At 38.2% G+C, this 20,567-nt stretch overlaps 2 protein-coding genes and 1 long non-coding RNA gene across 5 annotated transcripts; 2 read left to right on the top strand and 1 right to left on the bottom strand.

Moving 5' to 3' along the window:
- The first annotated feature begins 11,082 nt into the window (after positions 1-11,082).
- LOC114865921 (uncharacterized) lies at positions 11,083-12,800 on the top strand. Of its 3 annotated transcripts, none has more exons than XM_041072968.2 (5): positions 11,083-11,229; positions 11,581-11,612; positions 11,817-11,869; positions 11,947-12,323; positions 12,406-12,800. In XM_041072968.2, the coding sequence occupies exons 1-5, from the start codon at positions 11,128-11,130 to the stop codon at positions 12,517-12,519; spliced, it is 678 nt and encodes a 225-aa protein (XP_040928902.1). In that variant the 5' UTR covers positions 11,083-11,127; the 3' UTR covers positions 12,520-12,800. The 3 variants fall into 3 exon arrangements, with proteins under 3 accessions (XP_040928902.1, XP_055368938.1, XP_055368939.1); XM_055512963.1 differs by lacking the exon at positions 11,083-11,229 and adding an exon at positions 11,240-11,312; XM_055512964.1 differs by lacking the exon at positions 11,083-11,229 and adding an exon at positions 11,381-11,465.
- A 1,202-nt stretch (positions 12,801-14,002) lies between these two features.
- LOC129602879 (uncharacterized) lies at positions 14,003-16,750 on the top strand. Its single transcript, XM_029167452.3, has 5 exons — positions 14,003-14,305; positions 14,436-14,452; positions 14,548-14,659; positions 14,752-14,925; positions 15,409-16,750. The coding sequence occupies exons 1-5, from the start codon at positions 14,303-14,305 to the stop codon at positions 16,084-16,086; spliced, it is 984 nt and encodes a 327-aa protein (XP_029023285.1). The 5' UTR covers positions 14,003-14,302; the 3' UTR covers positions 16,087-16,750.
- On the bottom strand, positions 14,791-19,972 carry LOC121202591 (uncharacterized). The gene is made up of 4 exons (XR_005898339.2): positions 19,893-19,972; positions 19,647-19,811; positions 19,487-19,550; positions 14,791-14,916 (listed from the first exon to the last, which is right to left on the bottom strand). It is a non-coding gene; the product is annotated as an uncharacterized LOC121202591 (long non-coding RNA).
- Between the last annotated feature and the right edge of the window lie 595 nt (positions 19,973-20,567).

The following is a 20,567-nucleotide window of genomic DNA, read 5'->3' as shown; positions in this document are numbered from 1 at the left end:
AGACGTTTTTGAAGCGCGGCTGGCTGAACGACGGATGAACGAACGACGGCTCACTTGACCGCGGTGTCTCACTGGTCAAGCATCGACTCATACCGTTTTCACACAGCACGAAACGTCTTAAATGCGAAAGCTCCCTAATTTCAAACGCTAGGTTATTTTTACTGCCTTATATCGAAGGCAAAACCACATTTGAAGCCTGTTAAAAGCTTTAAAGTTTGTGCTTAGATTGTCAGCTTTGAGTCATTATTTTAGAACTAATAATACAGTACAGTTGCTTAAACACGTTTCTTGGAACAACACCTTGCCACCTACACTGTTGTGAGAATACAACACTGAACACAAATCCATAGCAACCCTAAACGAATCCTAATCATTCAAAAAAAATCTCCAAAAGCAAACTTTGCCCTTGGACAATACACACAAGCTCTAAAACATACAAACACTACAACACACAGGTGCTGAAAATTCAAAGCAATTTTTCCAAAAATTGACACTTTTTGTTTGCAAAAGTCTCTGTGTCAAAACACTCGAAAACTTTGTGAAACATGACCTATTTGAATTTAGGGACACTTTGCACTTAGAGGATTTTGTGCTGTGGTAACACATTTTGAGTCAAGGCTGAGGTCTTGTTTTTTAGTAAATGTGAGGAGGTCAGAAGTGAGGTTGTTTTTCTCCACTTCTCCACTAGATCTTACTTCTGACTGGTTTTTAATTTCTGTTTCATTTTTAAATAGTTTGCTTACACTCTCAACTTCAGCACAGTTGCCTTTTGCGTTTTACTATTTACAGATTAATCACAGCATTACCTACCTGGGAACTCTGGTTTACAAACATGCAGTAGCTTTGTTTCTAAAAACATATTGACCTAACATATTTTTGGTTGTTTTCAGTAAGGTGTACACTGAAAAAAAGGAAGCCATGCATCTGTAGGATTTAAATGAACATCTTGTGTGAATTTTAATCAAATGTTTTGTGTTTTAAAGAAAACGTAATAGTATTGTGTAGACTCTAAGCCATGTGCAGAGAAAGTACATAAACGCATTTGGTTTATCTTGGCTCAACACAAGTCTTAGAATTTGGAGTGAAGTGAATCAATCAAATTCATATATCTATATATGTCACGAATCTTCTCGCGATATGTAGTGAATTTCGCGCCATAATTTGAAGAAGAAACGGATTTGCCTCCACTCGTCAGTTTACTCCGGTCAGCTCCATTCAATTCGGTAAGTATTCATGCCTAAAATAATACGTATATTGATTAATTCAAGTATATGTTTTATATTGTCATTGGATTAGTCAGCATATGTTTATAAAACCATGTTAATTACATTTCCCATTACACATAAAATTATGTTTCCATTTCACAACCTCACAACTGTTTTCATCCTTGCTACTGACAATATAACTAAAATGCTATATATTTATTTGTTTTTGATCTTTGAGAATGACATCAATGCCTCCAGAAAGTGTGTCATGAAAGGACTCTGCATATACCTTAATGAGGATTCTAATGGTCTACTACAGGAGTACATGGTGAGTCTAAACAATAGCGTTTTTAATTATAATATACAAACCTTCATGGTAGAAAGTAATTTGTAATGTAACCTGATCCTTATCTAACTGGGACATGACTGAGGCCAACTCAAAGAGCCATCAAGAGAACAACAGTGGAGATGTTGCCAGAGAGACTCATACCAGTGACTGATCGGATTTTGGCGTACTGTAAGGGTGTGGTGTTACTTGCTGTAAAGGTCTGAACAACGTGGCCCTCACATCTGCCTTGCTGTTTGGACTTTTTTTATGTCTTTTACATGAAGTACCTAACAAAGCTTCACTACACCTTTTTGAAGCTATTCAAAACGGAGTTAGATGAAGTAAAACTGTCAAAGAAGGTTCAAAGCTTGGAAACTAAACTTCACTAATAGGACAGTCAGCATTCATGTTCCTGGAGCACCGTAGCTTTGAGACCAAGAACATTTTGAGTAGGTTGTATAACCTCTAGTTCTGCATTTCTTGATACCTGAATGCTGTAGTTCTTTTAAAACCTATCTAAGGTATGTGATGTTTTAGTAATAACTGTTTGTACCTTAAATTTTAAATAAATCATCAATTTGCTTTTGTACAGTTAAAATTACATTGCAGTTATTTGCATTTGATAAATCTTTGTATTGGTGCCTTTTAAGGTGCCCTTGGTATCTGTTCTACAGTATGTGGTCATGTGACATTATGCATTAAAAGTGTAGACAAAAATAAAATGCATTGTTAAAACTGTACATGTCATAAGATTCATTTTCAAATTACAGTATATTATGAATGCACACTTGATAATTAAAAATATCATGTTGAACTAAAGTAATTACATAATGGTATAAAATTAATTGGATTATGTTGAAATAATAATTACTTCGGACATTTTCTGTCAAAACAAAAAATTTATGTGCAACCAATGTCCATTATTGAATTAAATTAATCCAACAGATTTTTTTTTCAGTGTATGATATATCAAGTGCTAATATATAACTAATAGAAATGTAGTTATTTTGTATTTTTCTTTATAAATTTGACAGTAGTATCTCTGTGTGTATGTGAAGTCATTGCAGGTATCTAGCCTAGAGAGGTTTTGTCAGCTTGTGCTGGGAATTTCTAGGGTGAAGAGTCCAAGTTGTCATGCCATCTTCCCTGGTCTTGTGGATCAGGGCAGTGTTTCCTAAGAGACAAGTCACCTACAGTATGTTGGACCACCTGTGAAATAACTAAATTACTGTTTTCATTGCAATACCTGAATAAAAGTTGAAATATTATAAAACATATGTAGTTTTTCCCTCATAAAAAAAGAATTCAGTGAAACAGCAATAGTCAAAGCCAACTTTATTGTCAACCAATGCACCAGCACTATAATGCTGGATAAGTTACCATCACAGTTCAATTTGCAGACCACAAAATGAATTGGTAGGATTCATAGTTATGTTGAAAGCATAGTTTCTGAAGTGGAACAGGTACAGTCATGGACAGTTGGCTGGGGAGATGTGAGGATCTTTGTTGTGTTCATCGGAAGCAGTGCAGCAGCTGTACAGATGAAGGACGCAGCTGTTTTCCTTGACACCACTCTAGAAGGTATAGAGAATAGAATAGTAGATTAATGAAATGTCCATTATTTCCTATGTATCCCCCAACCTTCACAAATGTAAACAATATGTAGAGGTAGTTAGATCAGTTGTAATGGTGTATGAGTACATACATCAAATAAGTATCACACATGTACTTACGTTTGGGGAAGCAGCAAGTGGATCATGCCTTGTAGGAACAGAGCCCTTCTTCAACCTCAAGCCCAGGATGGCTTGAGACTCGTTTTCAAAACAGTCAGAGGTGAAATGGTTTCCACACACGAACAAGCATTTAGGCAGCGGCGCTGGCACGGGTCCATATACAATAAAATTAATCCATAGAGTTCTCCTTTCTTGGTCCACTGGTAAAATGAAAAAGGCTTTGATGCTGGTTGGCACAACCACCAACAGAGCACGTTCTGAACTCTAATGGTGCCATGTCAGTTCGCGTCACAGTGAGTCACTTAAACGCAATGTTGCAGGTAAATTTCGGTGTCCAGGTTTGTCTGGGCGGGGCCGGAGCTGGCACCTAAAAGAGGATCAAGAACGGAGGGGGTCATCTCTAGACCACCAGGAAACGAGGCGTGCATGGTCTCCTTCGGACCCAGAGGAAACATGGATGGCGTGGTCCCCTCCAGACCACCCGGAACTGAAGCAGGCAAAAGGTCTGAGCGGGTATAGATAGTAACAGAGTTGTAATCCAACAATTTGGAGTCTGAAGCAGGGGAATGTGTGGATCCTGGGGAACACTTCATCCAAAGACTGTCCAAAAAAAACAAAACTCGAGTCATTCTGTCAGGTTTCTGCCACACAAAATGGCAGATCGCCTGCTATAAGGGGGAGTTTGGACCAAGTCAGAGCCAAAGTTAGCCATGAATAAAGAAACAGTTTTTTGTGTTGTTGTTTTGTGATTGAATTAAACAGTTTGTTTAATTCAAACACAATACACCTTCCAGACTAAACAAAATACGTCGTAAACGTAAGCTAGGCTGAACTTGGTACTGAAGGAAAGGTACCAACGTGGCTAAGGCGTGGCATGAACACACAAGACTAAAGGCATGGCATGAACAAACGGGAGCTAGCAACTGGCAGAGCCAGCCCAGGGTCCTGACAGTGGTGTATGTTCTGATGTCCCCAAGCTTTTTGATTTGCTTTCCTCATTATCTTTTGTTTTCTTTGGTATTACCATAAATTGCACAAAAGACAAGTCTCTCATAAGCCTCTTTATGGGAAATTTCCATGACATACCCATAACAATTAACACGATTCCACAATCCTTCAGATGATTCTTCAATCCTGATTCCAGATTGACAGAATGTCCCATTGCAGCAGCGGTCTATCAACTAAAATAACCTTCTCCTATTCACATTAAGTGATGAGAGTTTTTCGGGCAAAGCATTAGTGACATCACACAGCATCAGCATTATCACCTCCAAGAGCCTAACACAGAATGACAATTAAAGGTTGTGAAAGTTATTCAAAGTTTATTTCATCACTAATCCTTCTGCCATATTAAATGCAAATTCTTTTTCACTGTGTTCTTTCTCATCTTTGTCCCCTTATGTTGTGCTTTTTTATGTTACCTTTGATGTTGTACTGGAAATATAGGTATCTTTTATGATAATAAATATAATAATTGTAATGGAACAAAAATACGTATCTATTCAACTAATACATGTTTGCTTACAAGTATTAATTTAATAAGTTCACAGTCTGTCTCTGTCACCCGATGCTTGCTGCATTTAGATTAAAGGCCAATTCCTGTTATAGTTTCCTGTTTGTTCACACCTCACAATCATCACCCTGTTTCATACTAATTCAGTACATGAGTGAGGCACCTTGGTGCATGAGTGAAGTTCCTGTTTTCTTTGAACGGAGAAGCAGCTCCAGATAAAATGGAAAGTAATTTAACAGTTAGTTGTGACCATATTAGGAGATGTTTGATGTGATTGTGTATCTAAATGCTACATGCAAACAGGAGAATAGAGTCTTAAACCTGGTTTTGGACTGAGTGTTTCCATCTAGAGGACGTGAAACAGTTGCAGCGGGGCAGAGCAAGGCTAGAGAGTCTTCTAGCAGGGCAACAACTTGTTCCACCACATGAAAGCCCTCACACTCCCTCAAACAAGGAGTAGAGGAACACACACACACACAGACCTTGGTCCAGTCTAAGGTGGAAAGTTTGCCTTTGCATGTCAGGTAATTCTGGGATCATGGCCAGAAGCTTGAACAAGGTTCTGATGGTGTGGGCTCCTCGGCCTGCTCTGACTGGGTCCATTTGTGGCTGGGTCATTATGTGAGGTTTCTGCCACACAAAATGGCAGATCGCCTGCTTAAAAGGGGGAGTTTAGACCAAGTCAGAGCCAAAGTTAGCCATGAATAAAGAAAAAACAGTTTGTTTAATTCAAACACAAAACACTCCTTATAGACTAAACAAAATACATCAGGAGGCAGAAAACTTAACGAACAGAACAATGAATGGACAAACTAAAAAGACTAGCACAAAATGTAAGCTAGGCTGAACTTGGTACTAAAGGAAAGGTACCAACATGGTAATGTTACAAAAATACATATCCATTCAACTAATACATGTTTGCTTACAAGTATTAATTTAATAAGTTCACAGTCTGTCTCTGTCACCCGATGCTTGCTGCATTTAGATTAAAGGCCAATTCCTGTTATAGTTTCCTGTTTGTTCACACCTCACAATCATCACCCTGTTTCATACTAATTCAGTACATGAGTGAGGCACCTTGGTGCATGAGTGAAGTTCCTGTTTTCTTTGAACGGAGAAGCAGCTCCAGATAAAATGGAAAGTAATTTAACAGTTAGTTGTGACCATATTAGGAGATGTTTGATGTGATTGTGTATCTAAATGCTACATGCAAACAGGAGAATAGAGTCTTAAACCTGGTTTTGGACTGAGTGTTTCCATCTAGAGGACGTGAAACAGTTGCAGCGGGGCAGAGCAAGGCTAGAGAGTCTTCTAGCAGGGCAACAACTTGTTCCACCACATGAAAGCCCTCACACTCCCTCAAACAAGGAGTAGAGGAACACACACACACACAGACCTTGGTCCAGTCTAAGGTGGAAAGTTTGCCTTTGCATGTCAGGTAATTCTGGGATCATGGCCAGAAGCTTGAACAAGGTTCTGATGGTGTGGGCTCCTCGGCCTGCTCTGACTGGGTCCATTTGTGGCTGGGTCGTTATGTGAGGTTTCTGCCACACAAAATGGCAGATCGCCTGCTTAAAAGGGGGAGTTTGGACCAAGTCAGAGCCAAAGTTAGCCATGAATAAAGAAAAAACAGTTTGTTTAATTCAAACACAAAACACTCCTTATAGACTAAACAAAATACATCAGGAGGCAGAAAACTTAACGAACAGAACAATGAATGGACAAACTAACAAGACTAGCACAAAATGTAAGCTAGGCTGAACTTGGTACTAAAGGAAAGGTACCAACATGGTAATGTAACAAAAATACATATCCATTCAACTAATACATGTTTGCTTAAAAGTATTAATTTAATAAGTTCAAAGTCTGTCTCTGTCACCTGATGCTTGCTGCATTTAGACTAAAGGCCAATTCCTGTTATAGTTTCCTGTTTGTTCACACTTCACAACCACCACCCTGTTTTATACTAATTCAGTACATGAGTGAGGCACCTTGGTGCATGAGTGAAGTTCCTGTTTTCTTTGAACGGAGAAGCAGCTCCAGATAAGATGGAAAGTAATTTAACAGTTAGTTGTGACCATATTAGGAGATGTTTGATGTGATTGTGTATCTAAATATTACATGCAAATGAAGAAGGCAGAGAGTTGCAATGAGCACTCTATGTGAACATTGAATTGTCCATCCCCTGAGGTGGATGCAGAAAAGAAATGAAAATAAAAACAACTAGTTGGATTTTTCTTTCTTATTGAATGATCAGATGCCCAATAAAGCCCAGAAAAAATAATTGAACTTTTTGTGTGGGGTTCTTTTTTAAATAAAGAAATTGGATAAAAGTGTATTTCAACTGTGGTTAATAATAATAATAAAAGACTGTCAGTAAATTGTCTCCGAAAACCGAGTGTACATAGGATTCAAATGGCACAAAGTTCTACACTAGAGAATAAAATTGAATACAGATTGCGTTTAGGCATAATTCTAAGAATTATTGACATGCATGACTGTTCTTACTAATATTAGAGCTACAGTGTAAATATTTTTATGACAATGTGTAGATAGACAATGTATAGATAGATAAATGGATTGACAGATGGAAATTCACATTCACATTTCCAGCAGTGTCCTGAGCAATAATACAAACAAAATGAAATGAAAACTGCGGTGGTGCAGGGCACGTCCTGCTCAGGTGACCAGCTGGTTCTGATGACAAAAAGGTGTACGGCTACGATGGAGAGGATCTGCATGAGGTGGCGTCAGACCTGAGGGAGCTACGTGATGGGGGTTAAGATTATCCAGCCTCCAAGAGCTACTACTACGGTGAGGCCTTCAAAGATATGGTGAGAAGTTGATTTGCAGAGAATCAGCAGCTGTTTTTTAAGTTTTGTATTGTCTATTGTCTTGTTTTGTTCAGACTGACGATGAATGGGCAGAAGTGATGAAGTGAGCTGTGGGGAAGAGGTTTGATAAAGAACATCAAGAACTGGTGAAGAATTTAAAGTCCTGATTGCTAGAATCCCTCACTTAAGCAAGAGGAAGCAAGCATGTGTTCACAAATGTGTAGAAAAGAAACACAGTAACAGGAAATGTAAACCACATACCCACACACATAGACAACAAAAACCAGAGTCAAGGCAAGAACAAGAAAAAAAAAACAGAAAGTCATGCAACACCACTAGAGCGTTCAAGTCTGAACAAAGATAGGACTGCCCCCAGCAGGCCAGAAGGTCAAACTGCTGCAACGACAAAAGCAGCCTTTCACTTATTTTTACATTGCTTTTCTTCACTTCTGATCTTTACAGAAACAACACATTCTATTAACAGGTTACACACAGGTCTAAACACCGATTTTAATGTCATGACACACTTTGTTTGCTAAAGGCTCTAACTGTGTCAAAACACTTGAAATACATAGCAAAAACTCATTTTGCCTTCAATATACCAATTGAAAGCAGAAATACTGCTATACTTAGCTAAAGTCTTATTTTGAGAGGGTATGGACAAAACATGCAGGTAATATTATTAAACTATAAAGTAGTCTCATTAACTAGTTTAAGTTAACTAGTCAAAACCATTATTATTATTATTATTATTATTATTATTATTATTATTATTATTATTATTATTATTATTATTATTATTATTATTATTATTATATTAGTATGTAGAAAAGTGTGATAAAAAAGCTGATAAATTAAATTGGTGCTGTTATTCTGAAATGATATGGATGAAGCATTTGTAAAAACTGTTAAATTGTAAAATAGTCCAGTTGAAAGCAGGAATAATGTATTTTTAGCTAAAGATCTGGATTGGTGCTTTTATGTTGAAAGGATCTTAAAGAAACCTGTGCAGGTAATTGTTAAACAGTAAAATAGTCTTATTAACTAGTCATAATAAAGTAGTTGAAAGCAGAAATATTGTTATTTTTAGCAAAAGTTTTGAATTGGTACTCTTATTTTGAAAGGATTCAGAGGAAGGAACGGTGTAATGAGCTAATCAGTAATATGCATTGAGCTGCTACACTGAGCATCAGGAGTGTGACCTGTTATTCAAAGCTGCAGCTGCGCCGTTGTCACTGAGACGAAAGGCCTCTATGAAAACAGAGTTGCACCCCTGCTAATCAGGTTTGTTAGAGCAATACCATAATAGCTTTCAAAAAAATAACTTTGTTTGTGTCCTGGGTGTGTGGGGTCAGCAGTGATGCTGACAGCCTGTTTTTTGAGTCTGTACAGGTGATCGATGGACGGAAGCTCAGTCCCAATGATCTTTTCTGCTGACTGGACCACGCACCCAGTCTGTGTCTGTCCTGTTTGGTGTTGGAACCAAACCACACAGTGATGGAGGTGCAGAGGACAGACTGGATGATGTAGAAGATGGTCAGCAGCTCCTAGGGCAGGTTGTACTTCCTGTCTCAGAAAGTACAACCTCTGCTGGGCCTTTTTGTGGACAGTGTCTATGTGGGGGCCCACTTCAGGTCCTATGAGATTGTGGACCCTAGGAACCTAAATGAGTCCACGGTAGACACTGCGTTGTTGTGGATGGTGGGGGGCAGGTAGTTCTTCCCGAAGTCCACTGTTATCTCCATAGTCTTGAGTGTGTTGAGCTCCAGCTGGTTCTGAATGGACCACCTCCTGTCTGTAGGCTCAAGTTTCTAGGCAATGATGTAGCAGGTCCTTATACTGTATGTTTCTTCAATCATCAAATTTTGATGTTCAAACATGTATCATTCGTTCTAGACCAAAAATGTTCATGGTGGGGAGAGAAATGATGATAAAATATGACTAGGTCAGTAGTAATACGCATTCTACGTATGTGAAAAAGATTCTCTTTTAAGTAAAGTCTGACTCTTGAGGAGTCAGAGCCTCACCAGTCATGAACTGGTGTCACTGGTGTCCATACAATCACATTGTTGTGAAGCGCTTTGGCCCATTGTCCTTCAACATATCTTAGTGTCCACACAATCACTGACATTGTTGTGATGTACTTCGGCCCAGTGTTCTCCAACATAGCTTGGTGTCCACAGTGTAGCTTTTGTCATATGTAAGTACAATAATGAGCTAATGGGCAGGGAAACCAACCCAACGTTCTAGATGTGTCAAACTTTGACGGGAACCTGAAAAGCTTCAGAGAAAGCTTGATGATAAAGAACAAAAAAATAGACACCACCAACTTTTAACACTAGATCAGAAGAAAACAAGAGGTTGAACAGGGTTCTGAATATGCTACTGTAAATACAGTGATCTTTAAAGGCAATGGTAAGGTCTACGACCTACATACACAATGTTGAATGGTGAGTTGTACTGTATGACCTACATGTTTGTTCCTTCTCTACAGTATATCTAAACATACTGTAGCTGCCTGGGCTTTCTGTCAATTATGGGTAAAGCCAGTTCTGGTTATGTGTGTTATAGTTTCTATGTAAGTGTTTACAGTAGTGATTCATGTGATTCTAAGTAGTAGTAGTTTATTGTGTTCAGTGAGTATAAGTGTCCTGTGTGGGAGTGACCCTCACGGTGCTGAAATGCATTTGTGTGTGTGGAAAATAAATCAGCTGTCTGTGGTTTGCTAGAAACCTTTACAAAAGTATTAAAGGGTGTGTGGAACATTAACACACGGTGGTGAAGATCAAGAACTTCTCCTTATGATCCATCAGCTTCTCTAAAGCAAAAGCAACGATACAGATCCAGATCCAGAACCAGAACCAGAACCGCCAGTGAATTGAGGACTTATGAATGCTAAATTACAGTGCTGAATTCACCAGGTCATCTAGTTATCATTCACACATTTTTTAATGTAATGGTCTACATAAAATACTGCTGTGAATGTTCTATCAATCTAATCGTCTATCTTCCAGTTCTGCAGTTGGATCTTTCAAAGAGCAATGGAAAAGCATGTACTGTAAGACAATACAGAGACAGAGAATGTTGAGGAGGAGGCTGGATGAGGAATATCATGAACTGATGGAGTAGTTACAATCCAGAGAGATGAGTGTTTATATTGCTGTACAGAGAATAATTAGTGCTCTCACCTTCAAATTAGATTCAAAGATTATTCTATATATTTTGAATTAATGTACATGTTTGTCCAATTGCAATAATAGATATTGTCAATTGGACAAATAGTATAGATCCAAATGACATATGGTCAGTGAAGTGTTTTTTTATGTTTGTTAAGATGAATTGAGCAGCTTTTACTGGCACAGAGGAAATCTTGCTTAAAGTTAAAATTTAAAAAACAAATATGCATTAACATTTCACATCAGTATTTTAAACGGGTTCAAATGTTTTGCTAAAACATCTGCGTACGGGAACGTTGTCTGTAAAACATAATAACCTGCGTCTATCACGTGATTCGATGCAAACCGAAGCCGCAGCGAAAACTGTCGAACGGAGCCGAACAGACGTCGCAGCTGTAAACGCATCGGACTCGGATCTCGTTCTACTGTATCCGCGCCCGGTAACCGTTTATATTTCAGTCCATGTGAATTATTTAGAATTGTATGCTCCGCTGTCGGTCTGTGATCCTCTACAGACAAATCGGTAAAAACCTGTTATAGTTAATACGTACGTACAGTAAGTGACGCAACACAACAGTTCAGCTGGTACTGATGATGTTTTGTGGAACAGAACTTTATCCATTGTCGCGTTGTTGTACATGTTGGATTCGTGTTCAAAAATTAACTTCCACCTCAGGTTTGGTACATTTCACTTTGCAACGACTTTATTGTATTATGTAAAAGTGTGAAATCTAGGCGATTTTTCCACCATGGCTTTGATAATGAGACTTTATTGTCTTTGTCTATTAAAGGTGACCAGGACCAGGATGGGGGCGGCTATGAGGTATCTGCTGTTGTTTAGGATATTTAACGTAAATGCTTTCAAATACAAAAAACAATGTTGAAGGCAGTTTGGTGACTAAAACTAAATGCAATTGCTCTGTTGCTCAGAGAATTCAAAAGCAACATCTCTCAAAAATAACAAAGTTGAACTTCAAATATTCAGGAGTGAATTATTAATGTCACTCCTGCTTTTCCTTTGTTTCAGTGACCCTTCTCTGTTTGACCTACTTGATTGGGACCAGCTCAGCAATGCAGATGGTTGGTTACACATGTATTGTCTTATGTGTCATTTAGTCTTTAACATGCGTTTACATGTGTCTTCCTCTCTGTTGCAGGTGAATCGTACCTGTTGAAGGTGGAACAGTTGGTGTCACAACTAAGAGGCAAACTTTTTGTCGATCGATCAGGCTCTGGTGTTGACCTGAGAATAGCAGGGATCGATGACACCGTGTACAGTGAGGACACTGAGGTGGTGGACAGCTGGGGGAAGTTTTACCTGCCCCAGGAGGTAAAGATGTGTGTGTTTGCGGTGGTGGAGGGCCCGTCCTCCACCACCGCACTGGTTCTGATGACATGTGAGGACAGAAAGATGTATGGCTACGATGGAGAGGACCTGCATGAGGTAGCGTCAGACCTGAAGGAGCTATGTTTTAAAGGCTTAGAGTATCCAGCCTCCAAGAGCTACTACCACGGGGAGGCCTTCAAAGACATGGTGAGAAGTTGATTTGCAGAGAATCAGCAGCTGTTTGTGATTTCTGGTTTTTAAGTTTTGTATTTTCTTATTTTTTGTTCAGACTGACGACGAATGGGCAGAAGTGAGGAAGGGAGCTGTGGGAAAGAGGTTGGATAAAGAACATCAAAAACTGGTGAAGGCAGTCAAATCGCAATTCTTGGAATCCCTTAGTTAAGCTTGACAAATGTAGGCGTGATATTAAAAACTGGTGACATCCTATAGAAATCCATTTAGTGACTGATCATAACAACCTCCTTTGGTCATTTTAAGCCACTTCTCTTTTTCAGACTCTGCTGTTTTAGAAGTCTTAGGTTTATCTTAAAATGTATTTTTTGCTTCTAACAATATATTGATATATACATGTGAGGCCAATTATGTTTTTTTGTTTATGATGAAATATGGAATTTATGCAGAAAGCCTGTTGATTATAATATCAATAAAACAACACTGATGATCTGTGGTCTATCATTTACTTGAAGTTGAACCTTTTCAACCTTTTCTCTTAATTTCCAATCACTGGGTTATAAATGTGAAATAGCAACAATATAAACTGTACAACAAATGACAATATCATCCACATGTGAGAAAAAACTACTGTAAAGCTGCACATGAAACATGGTTAAAATGACAAATTACACATTTTTTAAATAAAGGAACATATACTGTATAACACTGAAACCTCTGTCTCTGAGAGACAGACGTGTTGACTAAAGGTCTGCAGAATCTACTGTAACTGCTAGTGAAGATCTTTTAAAAACACCTTAGGATTTAACAGATAAAATATTTTAGTCAGGACCTGATTGCAGAGAAGACTAGAGAAAAGAAAAGGTGGACTGCACATAAGTATATATTGGCACTCACAGGTTACTGTGCCAGTAACATGAAGCGCTGCAGAGCAGAATGAATATAAAGTACATAAAGTCACTAGTACAGTTGGAAAATAGGAAATAACTACACTCAAACTGAAGATGCTACACAAGGCATGAAAGGCTGTAATACTGAACAAAAAGTCACTCCACTCTTAAGCAAAGCTCAGCTTGATAGCTAAGCTATCAATGCTGGTATTAACAGGAATGGCCTTCAAATTGAAGTTTAACATTACTAAAAGCAAAGTGATGGTGTTCAGTCTACAGTAAATGGCTCCACTAAACCCTCTCTGACTAACCGAGGCCCTTTGGCTCAGTTTGACTGTGATTTTAGTGTTGAAGTCTACTTTTTTCCTCTTTAGGCAGCTGTAAAGGGTAAAGCCTTTTGTTACAGTGCAGCGGTTTGAAACAGTAATCCATGCAGTACTACATTGTACTGCACTGCATTTTGGACTTAGCTGATTGGCTTCTTCTGACAGTACTGAAATCCAGATGGAAGCTCTGAGGGGACAAAGGCCTTTGTTGCTGCAGCTCCCAAATTATGGAATGTTCTACTTCTGCACAATAGACAGGTCCCTTTATTGCCCATTTATAAAACTTGCTTTACTTTAAGTCCCATTATTATTACTTGGCTTTTAACGCAGTGTGAGACTCTGTTTCTGTTCCATCTATGAATTCCATCCCTGTCTATTGTTTTAGTATTATTTAATTTTTTTAATTGTTTTAATGTACTTTAGAAATAAAGTTGAGTTGAGTCGAGTCAAATCGAGTTGAGTCAAGTTGAATCGAAAGCAAAACAAGACAGGATGTTTAATGTGCTTCTGTTTAACCTGAACCACCAATATGTGTCACACTCAGTTATTATTACAAAGGATGACTAAAAATAAAACTACCATTTAAAATGTCTTTGTGTTTATTGTGGCTTTTGACTTTATTCTACTATTTTTATTATCACGTCTACTTGTTTTGTAGCTTAAAAGATGTCCTACTGCACATAGAGTCACTGTCTTCTACATAAAGGAAATCACATGACAGATGCAGTGACAGAGGCAGCCTTTCACTTGCTTTGACTTTAGTCATCACACAGCAGCAATGGTGAGTGGCTTGTGTCCTGTTGTTGTTTCTACTGTTGATCTTTATTCTAAGAAATCATATTAATCATTTAATATTATGTTATTGTTGTTACACATGTTGAATGTTATGCTTTTTTCTTCTGCTGTGACAGGGTTCTATAAAGTTGAGGTGAGTCATACAATTTTTCTGGTCCACAAGTGATCAACACTGTAACTGTACAGTAACTCTCTAACTACTTTGTCTTTAATAATATTACATTGTAGTGAGGAATATCTGAAAGTTCAAGATGTTTTTAGACACAATGCGTTGGTGATCATAAATCAAATGTTGGCTTGGTCGAAAAGCACTCAAGGAAGCAAACACCTAGTGGATGAGGTAAGTTTATTTGTGTGTACACAGATGTCAGATACAGTATATAAATGTAGTTCATTTTATAACAATAAACAGTTTTTACATGTTTCTAACAGATGCTTCACAGCATTTTCTTCCTTGGAGGAATCAATACACCAAAATATGAACCTAAAGATATTATTGATAATGAGGTGATGCTGGAGAGGTTGAAGAGGAGATACCCCCGGCCGCTATTGTGTTATAGTTCTCAGCTTCCCATGCGAAGTCCATTCTCCTGTGTGCTGGATATGGTAAGAGTTTACAATAAGTTCATATTTCAATTACAGTTAGTTACAGTTACATATTGAAATGCAAAACTTTAATAACTTTTGCTGCAATAACATTTTAACTTAAGAGAGTAGACAAAGAGCCTAAATCTTAAGCTACCAGCTGTTTTGATGTTTTCACTATTTTAAGTTATTCCATCAGCAACACACTATTAACAGGTGTTGCTACAACCTGTGGTCACAGTGCAGCACCATTCACAACATCTTCACACTAATAGATAGAGATGATGTTTTCTCTTGAAATGCCTTAGTAATGCACTAACACAGAAGAGTAAAACATGTTATAATCAAATTAATTGAATGTTAAATTCAATGTCTTCAAACTAAATACATGAATACTTTCATTGTACGGTTGATACAGTTCATGGTTAGTTTCTTCTCGTGCATTTTACAAATCAATAAACTAAAAACAGATGTCAGCGTTTTTATATTTGTGTTTGCTTATAGATTGTCCTGCAAGAAGGACAGGACCAAGTGGACACAATAAAGAACCGTCTGCAAGAATTCGTCGGCCTTCTGAAACCAGGCTTCCTGGTCTCCTCCACCTTGTGTGTTACCACCTGTAAGAAATCCAACAGCAACTACTATGGAGTGTCCATGTCTACTGAAAAAATTCCTTATGCTGGGAAAATCATGATCGCTGCATCCTGCTTGAGTGCTTGGGAAGAATATGTGGCTGGTGCAGTGATGACCTACTATCCAAAGGTGCACCAAGAAAAGCCAGAAAAGAACACCAATAAACATAAAAAGAAGTCATGTTTTGATGGAACCATTCAACTTCCTCCACACCTGGTCACATGTCAGGCATCTAACATCAGGAATCAAAAGGACATGAATCCTTGCACACTGTGTGAGAATTTGTTTGGTCTCTCCAAGAAGAAAGCAAAGAGAAAAGAAAAAAAGGAAAGAATAGAAGCGTCGTGGCTGTACGGCCACTGTGCTGAAGCTGAGAGTGTGAGCAACTTGCTTAAAGAGGAGAAAGATGTTAAAGAGGCAGCAAAACCAACATCTTCCTCGTACACAGCAGAGAACAGAGAGAGGGCTGAAGACAGTGTTCGCAGGGCGCTCAGGCAGCTGCTGAGGGAGGTAAAGTATCAGAAGGAGTTTTACGAACCACAAAACTGAGCTGATCGGGTGGGACTTCACTGTACTTATTGATTACTGTAGTGTACTTATTGCTTTATGCTCAAACTGTGCTTATAACAATATATTCATAGCTTTAACTGTGTGTTGTTATTTACAATTAAAGAAATGTACTGTGTGCACAAAACTCAGTTGACTACTGTATACTGGTAAACATATACTATAAATATCAGTCAACAATATATACTATATAATATAACAATATATCTATACAACAAATGACAAAGACATTCAGATGCCAGAATAATGACAGTCGATTTAGACATTGACAACACATTGACTGAAATGATTAACACTAATATTTTTGACAGGTCAGTGTCAGAAGTTACTCTGGAAGGTCTGCAGATTAACTGCTAGAGGATTTTAATTATTTTTTAATTAAGATTTTAATTATTTAATTATTATTAACAGTCCTTGGTTTGATTTACACATCCCCCAGGTGCTTTTCTGTCTAAGTTTTTATGCTCTCCCCGTGTCTAGAGGAGTTTTCTCTGGATGCTCCAGTTTCCTCCCACAGCATTAGTATTGACTGGGGAGTGGGTGCCTATACGCATGAGAGTCAGTGGTTGCCTCTTTAATTAGAGTACACAGAACTAACATTTTCATCGTAAACATATTACAGAAGCAAATAAATACTTGTCCTGTGTTTTGCTCCTCTATTCTTTTCTTTGTACATTCATCAAAATCATTGTAAACACAGTTATTCTGTGCTTTTTAAATCAAGCAATGAATCCAGTAAACACAGTTTAGTCATCCAGAAACAGAACATTTGGAGTATGACAGAACCGCATAGACAGACGTCTGTGCAACATGAACAGATTTACTCAAAAATAAATGCAGCAGAGGATTAATGTGACATTAAGAGAATCTTTACAAATTTCATGAAAAAAAAAAACGTTTCCTTTACAGTACACACGCCTGTACTTCCTCAACAATTCTGCTGAAGTCACACCTGTAATGGGGTCAAAGGGCAACTAGCTCCACACTTTCTGCCAGCACCAGGCTTTTACCAGTTGAAAATGTTAACAAAATATTGAAAAAGGAAACTTACCATGACCTACATATCTGATATCTGAACATTTTTATGCTTTATCATCATGATCTGATGACACTTCAGTAGCTTGAAAAATGCATTTTTAGCAGCAGAATAAACCTAAAGTTAATATACTGATTATTTTCAAGACTCAAATTCTCAATTGATAAAGTTAATTATAATTATCCGTATAATTCAAAGCACAATATTAAAAAATTTAAAAATTAAATTAGATCCTCCAGCTATATAATCTGGTGGATTCAGTCATTTTCTTTCTGTCACCTTGGGCTCATGTTTTGTGTTTTGGCCTTGTGTTCATTTGTCTTTGTTTTAGTTCAGTTTGTTTTTTTTATTTGCAATTATTATATTATATATATGATGTAGCAGGTGGCCTGAATCATCAAAATGTGATGTTCAAACACGTGTCACCTTCAGCTCAACAGTAGACGTTGGCTCTGAACAACCATCAGTGTCCTCAGCTGCAGTCTTTACCTCCTGAGCTCCTGTTTGTCTCTCATGCAGAGCTGGTGAAGAAAGTAAAACGTGTCTTTGACATCGCTGTTTCAATGTGGTGCTCACACTTTCTCATCTAGAATGAGTATGAATTGTAAAGAACACACAGAGGACTCAGATCAAATTTGTTCTGTAACATTCGTTCTAGACCAAACATGTTCATGGGGGTGAGAGAAACATGGCCAGTAGTAATACACATACTGTTGAGGTGTCAGTGCCTCACCAGTCATGAACTGGTGTCACTGGTGTCCATACAATCACATTGTTGTGACGTGCTTTGGCCCATTGTCCTTCAACATATCTTAGTGTCCACACAATCACTCACATTGTTGTAAAGTACTTCAGCCCAGTGTTCTCCAACATAGCTTAGTGCCCACAGTGTAGCTTTTGTCATATGTAAGTGCAATAATGAGATAATGTGTAGAGAAAGTCAACCAACCCAGTGTTAGATGTGAAGATGTCAAACTTTGATGCTGGAAGATTGATACTTTCACATAAAGAATAAAAAAGAGACACCACCAACATCTAACACTTGATCAGAAGTGGAAAAATGTGCAACAACATTTAACATTGTTGTTCTATGTCAAGAAAAAAAAAACAGGGAAAACAGAAGTAATATGTGTTGTGGTTTAAATGGTCATATCCTACAACACCCAGAATGCATTGCGCTCGGGCGAATCACCTGCGCTGCAGTGATTGGACCTACCTGCCATTTAGCTCCACCACCCTCTCAGCCTGACCGTTGCTGGGGCAGGTACAGAAAAAACAGGAAGCACTAGTTGTAGTCTGTCAGCACATGGCAAAAAGTCATCTGAGATGTTTCACTGGACTTTTGCAAAGGAATAAATGACACTTTCTCTGCATAGAAAATATGCAGGAATCTGATTGTTCGTTCGTTCTTAGCCTTGCAATGGATTGGTGACCTGTCCAGGGTGTACCCTGCCTTTCCCCGCGACCCAGAATGGGACCAAGGGGTAGAAAATGGATGAATGGATGTTCACCCTTTATTATATCCTGCCATCGTTTGGATCAACCCCCATTGAAAATCAGTAAAGTTTTCCTTTAATGAGAATGGTGAGGTCTCAGGTCTACTAAGCATACTGCACATGTAGCTGCCCTGGGCTTTTTTGTGAAAGGCAGTTTTGGCTGAGTGTTATAGTTTTTATTCTTTTATTCTGTTAGTATAGTTTATTGAGTTCAGTGAGTACAAGTGTCCTGTGTACATTAATTCCTATTTTGCTCAAGAGATAGATATTGACTATTGGACAAACAGGATACTGTAAATAAGCTCAGTGAATTGTTTTCTATAAACTGAGTGAGCATCTTTTGCTGACTAGAAACAGGAGTCTTGCTGCCGAGGGTGGGAAATGGTTTCACATTTCCATCTGGAATGTTAAGAAAGCCCGGCAACATGTAAAGCATACTTACAATGTATGTCTTAACGATATGTCACTTGTTTGTAATAAATGTCAACAAATATGAAATAAACTTGGAAATACATTTGCGTCAGCTGCTTGAAAGGACATTACTTACAATTAGCGTCTATCCTTACAGACAGCACCGATTAATGTTTCCCACTCCGAACAATCAAGCTGCAAGTGAATATTCAGCAGAGTGTGACAGAGTTTGCCCTGAATGCTGATACAGTAATTGTATATGGCCCGTGCATATCGCTTTCCAGTTTCCTTCCTTTTCGCTGTTCTTCTCCAATGTTAATTTTTAGCACTCTGTCGTCGACTTTGTAGTTGTGTTCAAAGCCTTTCCTAAGTTTTCTCTTCACAACAAGGTCTTGAGATTTTTTAACATTACTCTGAGCAGCTTTATAGGTCGACTCACGCATCAGCCGCCCTTCAACGAGTTTCTCGTTCCTTACCAGTTGTTCCACAGTTTCTGTCCAAACCTGTAATCGTGAAAGAAGAAATAGAATTGTATGTTTTGTCCTCCAATAACCAAGTACTATTAACGATGTGGGTAGAATAATAATTGGTTCTCTTACGTCATAGTTCACTGCAACCTCTGAGGAAAATCTGGCTTCTCTGCCAGACAGTAAAAAATAAGGACTGAACTGCATTGTCAGCTGCTTTTTTGTCCTTAGCAAACATTGTGCACTGCACATAACTGTCCCATTTTTGAGGGTTTCTCTGGGCAAACGTCTGAAGATCTGAAGAGTGTAATTAGATAAAATGTAAAACAGGGACTTTGTGTCTAACCTTTAAGTCAAATACTAAAATGTTTCACATACCTCTGAATGGATTCAACCGAGCCATTTGTTGAGGATGATATGGAGCGCAGAAGTTCCTTTTTATTCATAGAACTTGACAGAGTCTGGAACTGATCTTAAATATGATCATGTAAATTAGGATTAATGTCTCCAATATGGTTACTCATGTATTGTTGAATGAACTATTTTACGTATGTACTGTTTTACCTGGTTCTTGAATTCTTTTCCTTGCATTCCAGCTGTCTGCTGTCGAATTTGAATAAAGACACCTCTAAACCACGAGCAAATGAAATGCAATTGATTAAGTCTTTATTTAAACGTTTAAATAATGAAGCTTGGTATTAAATCAACACATACTTGAATTGCCAAACGCAAAATGCATTTTCAAATTGAACGATATTGCATATTGAATTGCCAATTGATAATAGTAGTCGTTTCACAGTCTGACCGGTAGGGGGCAGTAATTCACAAACTCGTTTGCCAACCGCCCTATAACGAGGAAGAAGAAATCGATAGCGCAATCATATCGTACTCGGACAAACGTCTATATTTAATGTACCAGGGAAAAATTGAGAACTATATGCTCCGCTGTCGTTGTGCGATCTTCTACAGACACATCTGTAAAAACCTGTGGTAGGTGATACGTCGCTGACGCAACACAACGGTTCAGCTGGATCGTGTTGTTCGGTGGAACAG

This window comes from Betta splendens, chromosome 11, assembly GCF_900634795.4.
Source record: "Betta splendens chromosome 11, fBetSpl5.4, whole genome shotgun sequence".
Taxonomy (NCBI): Eukaryota; Metazoa; Chordata; class Actinopteri; order Anabantiformes; family Osphronemidae; genus Betta; species Betta splendens.
This window is presented reverse-complemented; position numbering and strand designations above follow the sequence as displayed.